The sequence below is a fragment of the Ciconia boyciana genome, chromosome 31, assembly GCF_034638445.1.
Source record: "Ciconia boyciana chromosome 31, ASM3463844v1, whole genome shotgun sequence".
Classification (NCBI taxonomy): Eukaryota; Metazoa; Chordata; class Aves; order Ciconiiformes; family Ciconiidae; genus Ciconia; species Ciconia boyciana.
Genome location: NC_132964.1, coordinates 145,761 through 159,555, shown reverse-complemented (window position 1 = coordinate 159,555; position 13,795 = coordinate 145,761). Strand labels below are relative to the sequence as shown.

Sequence of the window (13,795 nt, the reverse complement as noted above, 5' to 3'; positions counted from 1 at the left end):
ACCGCCCAGCTTCGCCTCAAAACCACGGGTACCCCCGCGGGGAGACGCAACCTCCACTCCAGTCGAATCCTTTTAATACCCACGCACAGGCGGCAGCTGCCAGCCCCACCGAGGGCCCAGGGCTGGGCCCATCTCCTCCACGTTGGGGGGCGCAGAGGGGCCCCCGCACTCGGCGGGAGCCCGCTGGGAGGGGGAGCACGGGCAGACCCCCCCTCCCCGGCGACGGGGACCCCCCCCCAGCCCCGGCAGCCCCCCTTCCCGGCAGCGCAAGCACGGGGCCGCGGCAACGCGTCAGGTCCGGAGCCTCCACACCTCGACCGAGAGGCCTCCAGAGGCGGCTGCCACCACGTCGCCCTCCACGCTGATCTGGGGGGGGGACGAGAGGGGCGTCAGGGGGGTGGGGGGCACCTCTGGGGTGGGGGGCCCGCCGGGGGGACAGCCCCTGCCCCACGGGGACACCCCTCCGTCCTGGGGAGCCCCCGGTGCAAGGACCAGCACGGCAGACGCGGTGCTGGGGCCGAGGTGGGAGAAGCCGAGGCGTGCGCACACGCGTGTGCCAGGAGGGAGGCGTGCACGCACGCGCGGGCAAAGGGGCGAGCACCTCCTTACCCCGTTGAGCACGTCGTCATGCGTCCAGGAGCAGATGGTGCGGGGAGGGTCTGTAGGGACGTGTATCTGCAAGAGAGCGAAAGCCGTTCGCAGCCCTCCGGCCCCCCAGTAGGGTCAGCAGGCCCCCCCCCAGCCCGGTGTGGGGCCCCCCCCAGCCCGGCGCCGCGTGACGGGGACAGAGGGACCCTCACCCGCAGCGTCCTGTCGGTGGATGTAGTGTAGAGGGACCCCAATGAGTGCCAGAGCCCCGTGATCTGCAGCCGGTGCCCCACGTCGAAGTACTGCGAGAGGGAGACACAAAAACAGCCCGTGAGGCATCGGGGGGCACCTGCCCCCCCCCACGCCCCCAACCCCCTCGGGGTCCCTACCCGGGCGGGCTGGAAGCTGCCGGCGCTGTTCCCAAAGACGTACACCCGGCCCTGGTTGTCCCCGGCCCAGAGCTGCGTCCCCTGGTACGACATGGAGAGCACGTAGTTTTCCAGCTGCGGGGGAGAAAGGCGTTGGGCTGCAGGGGATGGGGGACAGAGCCCCCAGCCCCGGCCCGGCCCTCCCGCGGTTTTGGGGGGCAGCAGGACCCACCTGCAGCCGCTGGAGGACCCCATCGGCGCGGCGGTCGAAGACGACGAGGGTCCGGTCCTCGCTGCCTGACACGATGAGCCGGTCGTCGGACACCAGGGACAGGACGGCACTGGTGTGGGGCTTGTAGCTGTGCACCAGCGCCTGGCCGGCTGCCGGAGCAAGGGGGTTGAGCCGGGGGCCCCCCCAGCATCCCCCCCCTTCCCCGCCGGGGACCCCCACCCCAGGCAGGACCGACCTTGCGGGTCGTAGACCGTCACCGTCTTGTTGTAAGTCCCGGTGACGAGGACGTCGGGGCGGTAGGAGAGGCACAGCACAGCCGCCTTCTCCCTGGGGGCGAGGGGAGGGTTGGGCTCAACCGGACACCCCGGGAACCCCCGGCCCCCCCCCCCCCGGGTGTTACCTGATCTCCCCAAACTGCTGCCCCTCGGCCTCCAGGTCCCACAGCTTCACCGTGCTGTCCCAGGAGCCCGAGCACACCTTGTTGTCTCGGGAGGCCAAACACCAGACCCAGCCCTGCGAGGGAGACCCCAAACCCACGACCGGTCCCAAAACCGCTCCAGGACCCCCCCAGCGGCTCCCCAAGGCGGGGAACCGAGGCGTGAGAGGGGGGGATAACGGCTGTGCCCCCCACCTTGTGCGTCCCGTTGCGCTCGGTGCCCAGCGCCTTCACCAGCACCTTGCCGGGGGCCCGGCCCAGCTGCCGCAGGTCCCACAGGTTGACGTTGCGGTCGCGGGCACCCGAAACGCAGAGGGTCCCTCCCTGCCAGGCAGGAGGGGGTGGGAGTGAGGCGGGGACCACCCCCCCCCCCCGCCTCAAAACCGGGGAACCCCCCCCAGCCCCGGCGCATCCCCACCTGCAGCAGGAGGACGGAATCGACGGAGGCGAAGTGTCCCTCGTCCAGGGAGAAGTGCTCCATGGGGGCCCCGCCGCCCCCCCAGCGCTGCAGGTGCTCCTCCAGGTCCACGCAGGCGGCCGACCAGTCGAACCCCTCCTCTGTGGGGAAACGGGGGTGTCGGGAGGGGGCCCAAACTGATGGGGGGATCTGGGGAACCGGGGGGGCGTCCCCCACCCGCCCCATGCAGTGCCCCGGAGCCACCCTGGGGTCGGCAGAGTGGGGGAAATGGGGCACTGGGGGGGTTGCGCCCCACTGTGGGGAAACGGGGGGTTAGGGAGCATCCCCAGTCTGTCACCGGGACATGGGGGGCAGAGGGGGTCCCCAGCTCCCCACGGTCGCCCTCCACGGTGCCCCGCAGCCCCCTCGGGGTTGGCGGAGCTGGGAAGATGCGGTGTTGGGGAGGGCCCCGACCTGCCACGGGGAACCAGAGCGTCAGGGGGTCGTGTCCCCCCCCCGCCCCCTCCCCCCAGACCCACCTTCCAGGACGAGGAAGGGCCCGCGGGCGCTGCGCTGCAGACGGAGCCGCCAGGCCACGGCGTCCCGGGCCACCTCCCGCAGGGCCCGGCAGACGCGGGGCAGGACCCCCCGCACCTCCCGCGCCCCCAGGTACCCGCAGATCTGCAGCAGCAGCTCCAGCGGCAGCGCCAGCAGCCCCCCCCCGCCCACCGGCGCCCGCTCCAGCCCCGGGAGGGAGCGCGGGGGGGGCGCGGGGGGGCTGGGCCCCGGCGGCGGGGCGGCGGCGGCGGCGGCGGGGGGCGGCGGGGGGCGGCCGGGGGGGGTCCCCGGGCCCCGCAGTCGGGTCACGTACTCCTGCGCCTGCCGGTCGGGGTCGTCGGGCGCGGGGGCCCCCTCCATGGCTGCGGGCAGGGTGTCAGCTCCTCCCGCAGCCCCGGAGCGGGGACACCCCCCCAGCGGGACCCTCAGCCCCGCTTACAGCCTCCCACCCTCCCCCGGCCCGTAACACCGGGATCCCCCGGCAGCGGGATGGCCCAGAACCCCGGCACCGGGACTGCCCCCCGCACCGGGACTCCTCCAGCCGCGGTATCGGGACCCCCTCCCCCCAGGGACGCCCCCACAATGGGATACCCCAACACCCAGACACACCCTGAACTCCCGGTACCGGGGACCCCCCTCCCCCGGTACCGAGACCCCCCCGGCACCTCCTCAAAGCCCCCGAAGCCCCGCCCCTCCCCGTGACCGCCCCGCCCGATTTGGTGTTCCCCGACCCCCCCACCCCCGGTACCGGGGCGCGGCCCGGCCAGGCCCCGCCGCGTCCCGTCGCCACGGCCACGGCCACGGGGGGATGCGTTTCCGGCGCGCGGGCAGAGCTGCGCCGCCCCCACGTGACCCCCGCATCGCCCAATGAGAGTGAGAGGCGCGTCGCGACGTCATCCAGCGGCGCCGGAAGGAGGCCACGTGGGGCAGCCGAGCCACCGACGCCCCCGCCCAACCCGCCCTGCCCCCGCCCGGCGGGAACAAACGGCACCGAGGCGGCGGACGGTCAACAACGGACTCTCTTTGCCGAGCAGGAACGAGGGGGCGCGGCACAACCGGGCCCGCCGCCCCCGCCCCCCCGCCGCAGCCGGTCCCTGCGGGGCGTCGTCCCCCCCCCCCGCCCTGTAAACGGTAAAAACGGAACGAAAGGGAAAAAACACAAGAAACGTGGCACCGACTCGCTCACGACAAAGCACAACGGCGGTGGCTCGGCCCCCGGCCCCCGCCCCCCCGGGGCCCTCCCGCCCCCGGGGCCCCCGCGCCCCCAGCCGGGGCTGCTCTATAGGTTGCTATAGGTTTATCTCCATAAACGTGTGCATGGGTAGGGGGTGGGGGCACCATGCGGAGGGGGAAGGGGAACATCCTACAGCGGAAGGGGCGGGGGGCCGCTCCCCCCCCGGCCACCCCGGTTTTGGACCCTTTTGCCCCGATTTTTGCTCCCTGCCCCCCCGGGTTTTGGGGTGCCCCGCCACGGGTCCATCCCTCCCCTACGGCCACTGTGGACCCCCCACCCCCAGTCCCACCCCTTCTCCCCCGGGGTGAAACTGATCTCAGGGCCCCCCACCCCCACCCCGGGGCGGCTGGGGACGGGGTGGGGGTGGGGGGCGCCGCGCCCTGGCTCCCCCACGAGGCTCCTCCCGCCCCCGAACCCCCGGGCACGGCACGGGGTCGCCCGCTCACGGCCGCCGTCCCGACGGCCTCCCGGCGCCGACCTGCGGGAGAGAGGAGAGCAGTCGGGGGGTCTGTCCGTCTGGGGTGGGGGGGGGGTGTCTGTCTTTTTGGGGGTGCTGCCCCCCTCCTCAGACCTGGTTCCAGTGCCTCCGCCTGGCCTAGACCCCATAAAACGCCGCCAGCCGGTCCTTGAGCAGGGGTGGGAACTGCTCCGAAAACTGCTGCCAGTTCTCCTCGCCCACCTGGTCCTTGAAGCCGTGAAGGATCTGGGGGGTGTGGGGGGGGTAACAATGAGGGAGGGGCCCTGCTGAACCCCACCCCGGCGCGGGGAGTCCCCAGTTACCCCCTTTTCCCCGCTGACCTTATAGAACATGTCCCGCAGGTCGTCCTTGGGGCTCACCCAGGACGCGACGGCATCGCAGAAGAATATGAAGTCCTGGGGAGGTGGAAAATGGGGTGGGGGGTGACAAGAGGACAAAATAAGGGGGGGTTATGGGGAGAGGGCCCCCCCCCATTTTGGATAGAGCCAGGCTGCAGCTGAGTCACCCCCCAAAATCTCCAGCTGGGGGGTCGGGGGGTTGCCCCTGAGCCGCGGGGGAGCGGGGACCGCTCCCCTCGCAGCTCAGGGGCAACCCCCAGCCCCCCCGTGGCTTAAGGGCAGCCCCCACCCCCCCCCCAAAACTGCGGGGTGCCCCCCCATACCTGCACGACCCCTCCGGGGTTCACCCCAATCATCACACAGATGCCACGGAAAGCCGAGTCCTTCTCTTCGTTATCCCGGATGTTACGGAGCGACGTGCACCTTAAGGGGGGGGGGGAATTGGGGTTCAGTGCCCCCCACCCCTGCCAGGGTGGTGCGGGGGACCCCTAAAACAGCCCCCCCCACCCCAAAAACTCACCAGGGCCGGATGAATTGCTGCAGCATGGGGGCCACCTCCTGCGGGCAGACGAAGCCCAGGCGCCCAATGGTGATGGCTGCGGGCAGAAGGGAAGGGGTTTGGGGGGGCGCAGCCGGGGGGCTCCCCCACAGCAAACATCCTCCCCCCCCCCAACCCCCACCTGGGGGTCCCACTGTGCCCCCGGCCTCACCCGTGTTCTCCAGGAGGGTTTTGGGGGTGTTGGGGCGGTTGATGATCTCCACCAGGTTGTTCAGGACCATCTGGACGTAGGGCTGCATCTCCGCCCCTGGCAGGAGGGGATGGGGAGGGGTTGTCAGGGTGGGGGGGCTCGGCTGAGCTCCTGGGGGCTGTGGGGGGCACAAGTCACTCACCCATCTGCATGCAGATCTCCCCGATGGCCCAGGTCGCGTTGTTGCAGACGGAGATGAACTCGGGGTTGAGGTTGGTGCCCAGGATGGGCATGAACTCGGCTGGGGGGAGGCAGGGTCAGCGGCAGGCGCCCCCCCCCCCCCCCGCGCCCCCAGCACGTCCTTTCGGGGTCCCCCGGCTTTGCTCCCCGCCCCCCAAGGGGACCCCCACGGCCCCGGCACCCACCGATGCAGGGCTTGACGTGTACGAAGCAGGCCTTGGTGAGGTCGCCCAGGAGGGCGAAGGAGCTCTGCCGCACCTCAGGCATGGTGTCCTGCGGGGAGTGGGCAGGGGGTGAGCCTGGGGGGGTCCCGGCGGCCCCCGGGCTGGGGTTAGGGGGGGGTCCCGGGCACCTGCATGCACTGGAAGAGCAGCGTCATGATGTTGCTGCGAGCCACCAGCTGCTCCACGTGGCAGCCAAGACCCTCGGCCAAACCGCTCAGCAGGTCCAGGGCCACGATCATGAAGTCCTTGTCGGGGGCCTCGTACTGCTCGGGGTGCTGGTTGTACATCTGTGGGGAGCAGGGGGGGCCACGGTCACCCCACGGCGGGTCACACCCCCCCGTGGGTCACCCCCCGGTGCCCGGGGAAGGGGGGCCGCGGCTCACCATGGCCTGAGCCAGCGTCTTCTGGACCAGGGTGACGCAGCGCTGATAGACGGGCTCGCAGTAGGGCAGGAACCCGCTCTGCAGGGCGGTGGCCACCGAGGAGAGGCACTGCGGGCAGGGGGGAGAGCGAGGGGAGTGGGAGGGGGCCGAGGGGACGGAGCCCCCCCCCCCCCCGCCACCCTCTGCGCCCCACGGCTCACCTCCAGCAGCGGGAAGAGGTCCTTGTCCTCGTCCTTCAGCTCATTCCACTTCTGGATGAGCGGAGGCATCAGCTTCTGGATGTACTCCTGCACCCCGGGGAGAGACGCCGTCACGGGAGGGGGCTCGGGGAGGGGGACGTGGGGGGCGCGGGGCCGCTCCCCTCAGCCCGGGGACCATCAGACCAGAGAGATCCACACCGGGGGTTCGGGATTCGAATGTCTGTTGTCACTCGTCATCACCGGTCCCGGGCTGGGGCACGGGGAGGGACGCACCGGGGTGCCGCGGGGACCCCTGGGAGAGGGACACCCCACGTCGTACCAGCTGGTTGAGGTGGTGCCCCACCGAGTCGGCGAGGGTCCCGATGGCGTCGTAGAGGATCAGCAGGTTCTTGTGCTGGTACTTGCCGAAGGCGAAGACCAGCGTGTCCAGGATGAAGCTGAGGTACGGCACCAGCTCCGTGCAGGCCTCCTCCTCCAGCGTGGCGAAGGCGCTGGGCGGGGGAGAAGGGGTGAGCGGCCCGCCCCGGGGCCAGGGCTGAGCCCCCCCGCGCGGCCCCGCTCTGGGTCAGACAGTACGAATACGCCATCATCACAGCGACTCAACTCGTCAGGTTCCTCATCCCGCCCAGAGAAGGGCTCGGGTCCGGCGGATCCTGCCCCAAAAATGCCACGGGAGGCCCCAAATCGGCCCCCAGCCCTTACCTGCACGCCGCCTCCTGCACCCGCTTGTTGCTGTCGAGGATGCGTTTGAGCAGCTCGGTCATGAGGGGCTTGAGGTACATGTCGGGGGGCTGGCTGACCACCCAGTGGGCGTAGCGGCTCAGGGTCCAGCAGGCGATGGAGCGCACCAGCGCCTTCTTGTCCGACAGGCATTGGATGAGGTGGGGGATCAGCTCCGGCAGGTAGGGCACCATGCCCTGCATGCAGCCTGGGGGGCACAGGGAGGCTCAGAGACCCCCAGCTCCGGCACGGCGGTGGCTCGGGGATAGCCCGCGGCAGGCGGCGCGGCACCCACCTTCCGCGATGGCCCCCAGGACGAGGATGCCCGACTCCTTGATGACCCACTCGGGGTGGAAGAGGAGCTCCTTGAGCAGCGGGAGGAGGTGGGGGAGCAGCTCTTCCCGGAAGACGTTGGCCAGGACGTCCAGCGCAGCCGCCGAGCACTTCCCTGCGGGGCAGGCAAGAGGGGACGGGGTTAATCCCTCCCGGGCGGGCACCGTCTCGCCTCGGGGTTTAATTAACCCCCAGGGATCACTGCAGGAGCCCACACCCGGGGCCAGGACCCCCCACGAGCCCGTACTCAGGTTCCAGTCTGAGAGCGTGTCATCGTCATCCTCGTCCTCCGCGTCATCGGGGTCCTGCGGCCGCTCCTCCTCGTGCTGCAGGGTCACTGTGCGGGACTTGTGGAAGCGGGGCTTGATGTCCTGCTCGCTGTCAGGAATGGCCTCATCCTCCTCCACGTCCCCCTGCGGGGACAGGGGACGTCACGTCACGTCACGGGGACCCCCAACCGCCCGTCCCAGGGATCCCCGGCCCCCATGGATCAGACAGTACGAACACAACAGCCATCACCGGCATCAGCTCTGAATCTGTCATCATGTCCGGGAGGTCTCGGGGCAGCTCCCGCCTTGCCCCAGTCCCTCCAGTTTAACCAGTACCAGCCCCACAGAGCCGGAGGAGGGACAGGGAGCCGAGCACTCTCACGTTCTCACCCCGACATCGTACCTTGAGCAGGATGATGTCGATCTCCGAGTACTTCATGCCGTTCACCAGGATGGGGATGAGCCTGTGGGGGGCAAAGGGGGGAACTGAGGGGCTGGGGGGGGGCCTGGGGGGCGGGAGGGGGCCATCCCGAGCACTCACTGCACCAGGTGGGAGGTCAGCACCTCCTTGCAGATGGGCTGCTCGGCCAGCGTCAGCCAGAACTCGCAGGCCTCCAGCGCCACGTTCTCGTCGCTGTCCTGCGTCCGCTGCAGCATGTACTGCGGGGGGCGGGGGGGTGCGTCAGCCCCCCAACCCGCCCACCCGGGGGTCCCGTGGACACCTGCCTGTCCCCCCCCCCCCCATCTCACCTGGATGATGCTGTGCATGTGGGGGATGAGGCGGTCGATGCGGACCTCCAGCAGCATCACCAGCGCACGGCACACGTTCTTCCGTACCTCGGGGTCCTCATCCACCGCCAGAGCGAAGAGATGCTGGGGGGGGACACACACGGGAGCCCGTTCACCCCCAACCGCCCTCGGGGCTGCTCTGGGGGGGGCTGCGGGGGGGTTCCCCCCACCCGGCTGCTCACCTCGATGAAGGTGTCGATGTTCTCCATCAGCACCTGAGCCCGGTCCATGATGAACTGGTTGACGCAGGCGATGGCGTGGGACCTGGGGGGAGACAGACCGTGGCGGGGGGTCTGGCAGGCTTGTTAGCTAACGATGCGGAGCCAGGAGGTGGGGGGGGGGGGGGAGTCAGCCCAGCCACCTGCCCCTCCCAGACCCCACAGTACTGAATTGACTTGTGAGGGGGGGACACGCACAGGGTCCCCTTGGGACGATTTGGGGACATGGGGACGGGCCGAGCTGGAGCTGCCCAGTCTGGGGGAGCCCAAATCCCCGCACCACCCCAACGGGGGCACGGACGGAGCCGGACCACCCACTGGGGGGAAGGACGGGGACAAGGGGACCCCAAGGAAAACTACAGCCAGTGGCAGTGGGCACAGAAACAGCTCATTCCCACCCCATCTCGTCAAATGGCCACGTGACGGCTCTGGGCGCGGCCCCCCCAACATTCCCACCCCGGCTGGGCCCCCCGACCCCTCCACACCCGACCGTGGGGCCGCAGGGGGACAAGCGTGTCCCCCCCAAAGCGCACCCGTACCTGATCTTGGGGCTGCAGTGCTTGAAGAACTGGAGGAACTTGGGGATCATGACGTTGAGGGGCCGGTTGAGCGCGTCGCTGTCCAGGAGCTCGGAGGAGTCCTCGCAGATCTTCTGCAGGGCCCCGAACGCCCCCTGCGCGCCAGAGGGGTGTCAGTGCTGGCCGCCGCCCCCCCGGCCCCCCCGGCCGGTCCCCCGCACCTCGCACGTGTTGTAGTCCTCCGAGTTGAGCAGGTTGCAGAGCTGAGGCAGCAGCTCCGGCCACATCTGCAGCTCCCCCTTGGAGGCGATGGTGGTGATGAGGATGCCTGCGGGGGGGTCGTTAGCGCGGGGGGGCCAGGGGTCCCCGCCGGGGCCCCCGCCCCGTCTCACCGATGGTGGCCCGGATGAGGGAGGACGCGTCCCCGATGTTGTTGAGGCACTCCTGCTTGATGAACTCGGCCACGGGCTGGGGGAAGCTCTGGTAGTGCGCCTTGACGTTGTTCTTCAGGATCAGGCCACTGAGCGACCGCGTCGGCTCATCTGCAGGGGCACAAATCGTTAATGAGGGGGGGCCGCAATGCACATCCCCTCCACTTCCACCTCCCCGAGCCCGAAACGGGCGGGCTCAGCTCCTGCATCCGCCTCTGCCGCCCCCTAAACGCCTCTGCCACCTCCCCGGGACCCAGGAGACCCCAAACCACCCCCGGCCGCAGAGCGACCCACCTTCAGACTTGAGCCGCGTCAGCACGAAGATCAGGTAGTTGTTGAAGTCGGGGAATTGGTTCAGCTGCTTCAGCTTCTGCCCCGGGCGGTTAAGGACAGGGACGGGGACGCTGTCCCGCATTAACGTGGCCGAAACCCCCCCCCCCCCCCCCGTTCCCCAGGTCCTGCCCCTCCAGAGCTCCAGCCGGCCCCGTCTCCCACGGCTGCTGACCCCCTCAACAGAGGGAGATCCCCAATTCCCCTTTCCCTGGCTCCAACGGCCATGGGTGCTTCTGTCGTCACCCCCCGCCCCGCGTCCCCCCGGGGTCCCGGCCCCCTGCCTCAGGATACGTCCTGCACAACGCGCTGCGTGGCCGTGTTGGGGGACTGCGAGTCCTTCAGCAGCGGCAGGACCTGCTGCAGGCCCTGCTCGTCCGGCTGCCAGTCCATGGCGGCTGGGGGGTCCTGGGGGGCGCGGGGGTCAGCGGCCGGGGGGCGCGGGGGGCGCAGGCCCCGGATCCCTGCGGGGGCGGGCAGGAAGCGGGACGGGGATCTACCGGCAGCGCCGGCCGCAAGCGGGAGCCGCGGGGGGAGGCGGAGGGGACGCCCCCGGGATGAGCACGGCTCCCGGGGGGCGCGAGGTATGGGGGGGGGGGCGAGGATGGCGGGGCCCCCCACCGCGGCCGGGGGCGCGGCGGGGCCCTTCCACGCGGCAGCCGGGGGCGGACGGAGGACGGCGGCGGGGACGCGCCGCGCACCTGGGGACGGGGGTGCCCCGTTAAAGGGGGTTGCCCAGATACCCCCCCCCCACACTGCCCCCCCCAGGCTATAAACGCCCCCGGCCGTGCCAGCAGCCCCTCCCCAGCTGCCCCCACCCCCCTGCACCCCCGTTTGCCCCGCAGCTTCCCCCGCCCCCCGGTTTGATCCTCTCGCCCCCGCCGCCCCGCCCCCCCGCCATCAGCACCCCTACCCCGCGACACGGCCCCATTTCCCGCCGCTCCCCCGGCACCGGCGTGCCCCCCCGAACCCCCGATTACCCGCCCGGCCTCCTTCACCCCCTCTCAGCGCCCCCTCAGCCCGGTCCCTGCAGGGCCTCCCCGCCCGCCAGGCCCCGCGCCGCTTCCCCGCCGCCCCCGCGCTCCCGCCGGGCCGGTACCTGCCGGGGAGTCCCGGGGCTCGGGGGCGGGGGTGGGGCGGGCGGGGGGAGGGGGGCGGGAATCGGGGCGGCCTCGCGCAGCCGCGGGGCACCGGCGCTGCCCGGAGGGAGCGAGCGCGGCACGCGGGCGCTGACCCCCGCCGGCCACCGTCCGCCCCGCCGCGGGCACCACGTGAGTGCGCGGGAAGGACGGCGCGCGTCACGTGGGCCGGAGGCGGGGCCACGTGGGGAAGGGGCGGAGCGGCTGCGCGCATGCGCGGAGTCCCCGCCCCCCAAGCGCCGGACTGCATCTCCCAGCACACCCCGCGGCGGGGGCCGTACCACTGCCGGGAGGGGTGGGGGTGAGGCCTCCCCCGCGCAGGCCCGGCCCGGGGAGCGGCGGACACGGCCGGCGGCGGCCTCACCCGCCCAGCACCGGGTGAGCGGCGCCGGCCGCGGCCCGCCAGGTCCGGGGGGAGGAAATGGAGTGGACTGGGGGGACTGGGAGCACTGGGAGGGCGGGGGGATCAGGGTGTGCTGGGGGGAGCGGGAAGGGGAACGCAGGGGAATCCGGGTGCACGGGGAACAGTGGGTGGAGGAACTGGGGTGATCACAGTGCACGGGGGGAACTGGGAGCAACTGGGGTGAACTGGGACCACAAACCTGCCCGTGTCCTCTGCTGGAGTTTGCCCCAAGGGTCCTGGCCCTGCCCGCACTCCTCCTGCCCCCAGGCCCCCCCCAGCAGGGTGCAGACTGCACGTCCCCCCCCGAGGCACAGCCACCTCCCGCCCCAGCTTTACTGGGGGAAAAAAAAACCCAAATCAGTGAAAGTTCGGTGGGTGGGGGGGGGGGGGCAATAAATAAAGGGTTGAAGGCTGGAAGACTCAGAGTCCCTCGGTGTCGTGGCTAGGGGGGGGGGGCTGTACCCCCCCAGCGGGTGACAGCGGGGGGCGGGTTGCGTCACCCCACCACAGCGGTGACACAGGGGGTGCCGGCGTCTCGCCCCCAAACACCAGGAGACCCCCAAACCCGCGAGACCAGGGTAACGCCTGGGGGGGGCCGCCCCCTCCCCAAAAACACCCACAAGTCGCTCGGCGGATCCGAAATCTCCGAGGTCTTTAATGCTGCGACAGCGGCCCCTCCGCTCCCGCCTCTCCCCTCCCCGTTTCTCCGCTTTCTACCCCAAAACCGTACCCCCCCCGGGCCGGGCGGGGGGAGGAGCGGCGGCGGGTCCCAGCGGGCGGCAGCGGCAGCAGTTTGCCGGCCGGCGTAAAGTCCTGGTTGCCGGCAGGGCGGGAGCGGCGGCCCCAGGCGCGCGATCGGTATTTATAGATATAAAAGGGGCGGGGCCGGCGCCTCCCCCGCCCTTAAATAAGTATATACAGGGGCGAGTCCGGGCGCGGGCGTTATTTCACCAGGGGCCGGGTTTTGTCGTCGTCGCTGCACTGGTGCGCCTTGTACTTTTTCACCTCCGCCATGTATTTGGCCCAGGCGTCGCCTTTACTCGTCAACACCTACAAAAAACCGAGGGGAAATGAGGTCGGTGAGCGCGGCACGCCCCGGCAGCACCGTGTTTCCCCCCCGGGAGGGGTCGGGGGTCCGGGGACACCCACCTCCTCGTCCGTCTTTTGCTTCTTGGCCACCACTCCTGTCTTCAGGGCCAGCTTGTTCCCCCCTCGCCGCCTGCCCACCTGGGGGAAGGGACAGAACTGCCACCGTTACACACGCCGCGGGGACAGCGCCGCCCCCTGCACAACGGAACAGGAGGGACGTCCGTCAGACCCCAGCCGGCAGACGTCCGTCCGTCCATCCGCAGCGGGCGACACCGTGGGGACCCCGCTCCTGCCCGGGGGGGGGGAGGGGGGCCGGTGGCCGCTGCCGTCCCCGAGGACAGGGGTGACGTCCCTTGGGGAACAGCGGTGCCGGAGCAGCCGGAGCCGCCTCCATTCCCCCCAGGAATGAAGGATTTCGGTGCTGCTTGATGCGGTTTAACAAGAGACAGGGGGAAAAAAAAAAAAAAAGGCAGCGCAGCAGGGAGCCCCGAGCGGCCCCCAGGACCGCTCCACAGAGCGCCAGCACCGCCCCCGGGACGTGCCCCCCAGCTCGACGACCGCAGGCCCCCGCAGAGCTCCAGGGCCCCAGTGCCGCCGGCCCCGCCGAGGGCCCCGGCCCAGCTCCCGGGACGCGCCACCGGCAAAACCGGGGCCTGCGCGCGCGCCTGGGGAAACGGCTCGCGTGGGGAAGCTCTCCCCGCAGCAGGCAGCCGCTGCCGGGGGGAAGCCGCCGCCGCCGCCGCCGCCACCCCCGGAGCCAGCCCGAGGGCGCCGCTACCCCCGGGAACCCTCAGCCGGGGCCTCGCAGCGGGCGGGCAGGCCGGGCAGCAGCGGGGGCGGGAGGAGGCCGCGGGCCCCGCGTCCTTACGAAGCTGAGGGCGCCGCCGCTCCTCTTCGAGCCGTCGGACGGGCGGTGCGGGCCGGGCCCGGCGCCGCCGGGGGCCTCCGCGGCCGCCGCTGCCGCCGCCTCGCGCTCCCGCTGCTGCTCCGCCTCCATCTTCCGCTTGAAGAGCTCCAGGAAGCTGCCATCGTTGGCGAAGACGTTCACGCCGCCGCCGGGCCCGGGCGGCGGCGACGGGGCCTCCCCCTCTTCGCCGTGCGCCTCCATCTTGTCCGCCGTGAACGCCGCGCCGCGGAGGACGCCGGGAAGCGCGCGGCGCCGGGAGATGACGTCAGCGCGACGGCCGTCGA

At 71.6% G+C, this 13,795-nt stretch overlaps 3 protein-coding genes across 3 annotated transcripts; all 3 read right to left on the bottom strand.

Moving 5' to 3' along the window:
* Nucleotides 1-57: 57 nt before the first annotated feature.
* Nucleotides 58-3,421, bottom strand: FBXW9 (F-box and WD repeat domain containing 9). Its single transcript, XM_072848297.1, has 12 exons — nt 3,328-3,421; nt 2,809-2,941; nt 2,561-2,739; nt 2,043-2,182; nt 1,820-1,948; nt 1,589-1,701; nt 1,424-1,515; nt 1,189-1,337; nt 978-1,091; nt 801-890; nt 610-675; nt 58-366 (listed from the first exon to the last, which is right to left on the bottom strand). Exons 2-12 carry the CDS (start codon nt 2,937-2,939, stop codon nt 292-294), a joined length of 1,278 nt encoding a protein of 425 aa, XP_072704398.1. The 5' UTR covers nt 2,940-2,941; nt 3,328-3,421; the 3' UTR covers nt 58-291.
* A 761-nt stretch (nt 3,422-4,182) lies between these two features.
* TNPO2 (transportin 2) lies at nt 4,183-10,553 on the bottom strand. Its single transcript, XM_072848463.1, has 24 exons — nt 10,268-10,553; nt 9,938-10,013; nt 9,605-9,754; nt 9,434-9,540; nt 9,234-9,367; nt 8,659-8,740; nt 8,438-8,560; nt 8,229-8,347; nt 8,091-8,151; nt 7,666-7,831; nt 7,381-7,533; nt 7,068-7,293; nt 6,685-6,856; nt 6,366-6,452; nt 6,166-6,273; nt 5,911-6,069; nt 5,744-5,831; nt 5,521-5,619; nt 5,340-5,435; nt 5,150-5,225; nt 4,953-5,052; nt 4,612-4,686; nt 4,385-4,516; nt 4,183-4,291 (listed from the first exon to the last, which is right to left on the bottom strand). Exons 1-23 carry the CDS (start codon nt 10,364-10,366, stop codon nt 4,409-4,411), a joined length of 2,664 nt encoding a protein of 887 aa, XP_072704564.1. The 5' UTR covers nt 10,367-10,553; the 3' UTR covers nt 4,183-4,291; nt 4,385-4,408.
* Nucleotides 10,554-12,150: 1,597 nt separating this feature from the next.
* TRIR (telomerase RNA component interacting RNase) lies at nt 12,151-13,762 on the bottom strand. Its single transcript, XM_072848471.1, has 3 exons — nt 13,473-13,762; nt 12,665-12,742; nt 12,151-12,565 (listed from the first exon to the last, which is right to left on the bottom strand). Exons 1-3 carry the CDS (start codon nt 13,710-13,712, stop codon nt 12,458-12,460), a joined length of 426 nt encoding a protein of 141 aa, XP_072704572.1. The 5' UTR covers nt 13,713-13,762; the 3' UTR covers nt 12,151-12,457.
* Nucleotides 13,763-13,795: the final 33 nt, after the last annotated feature.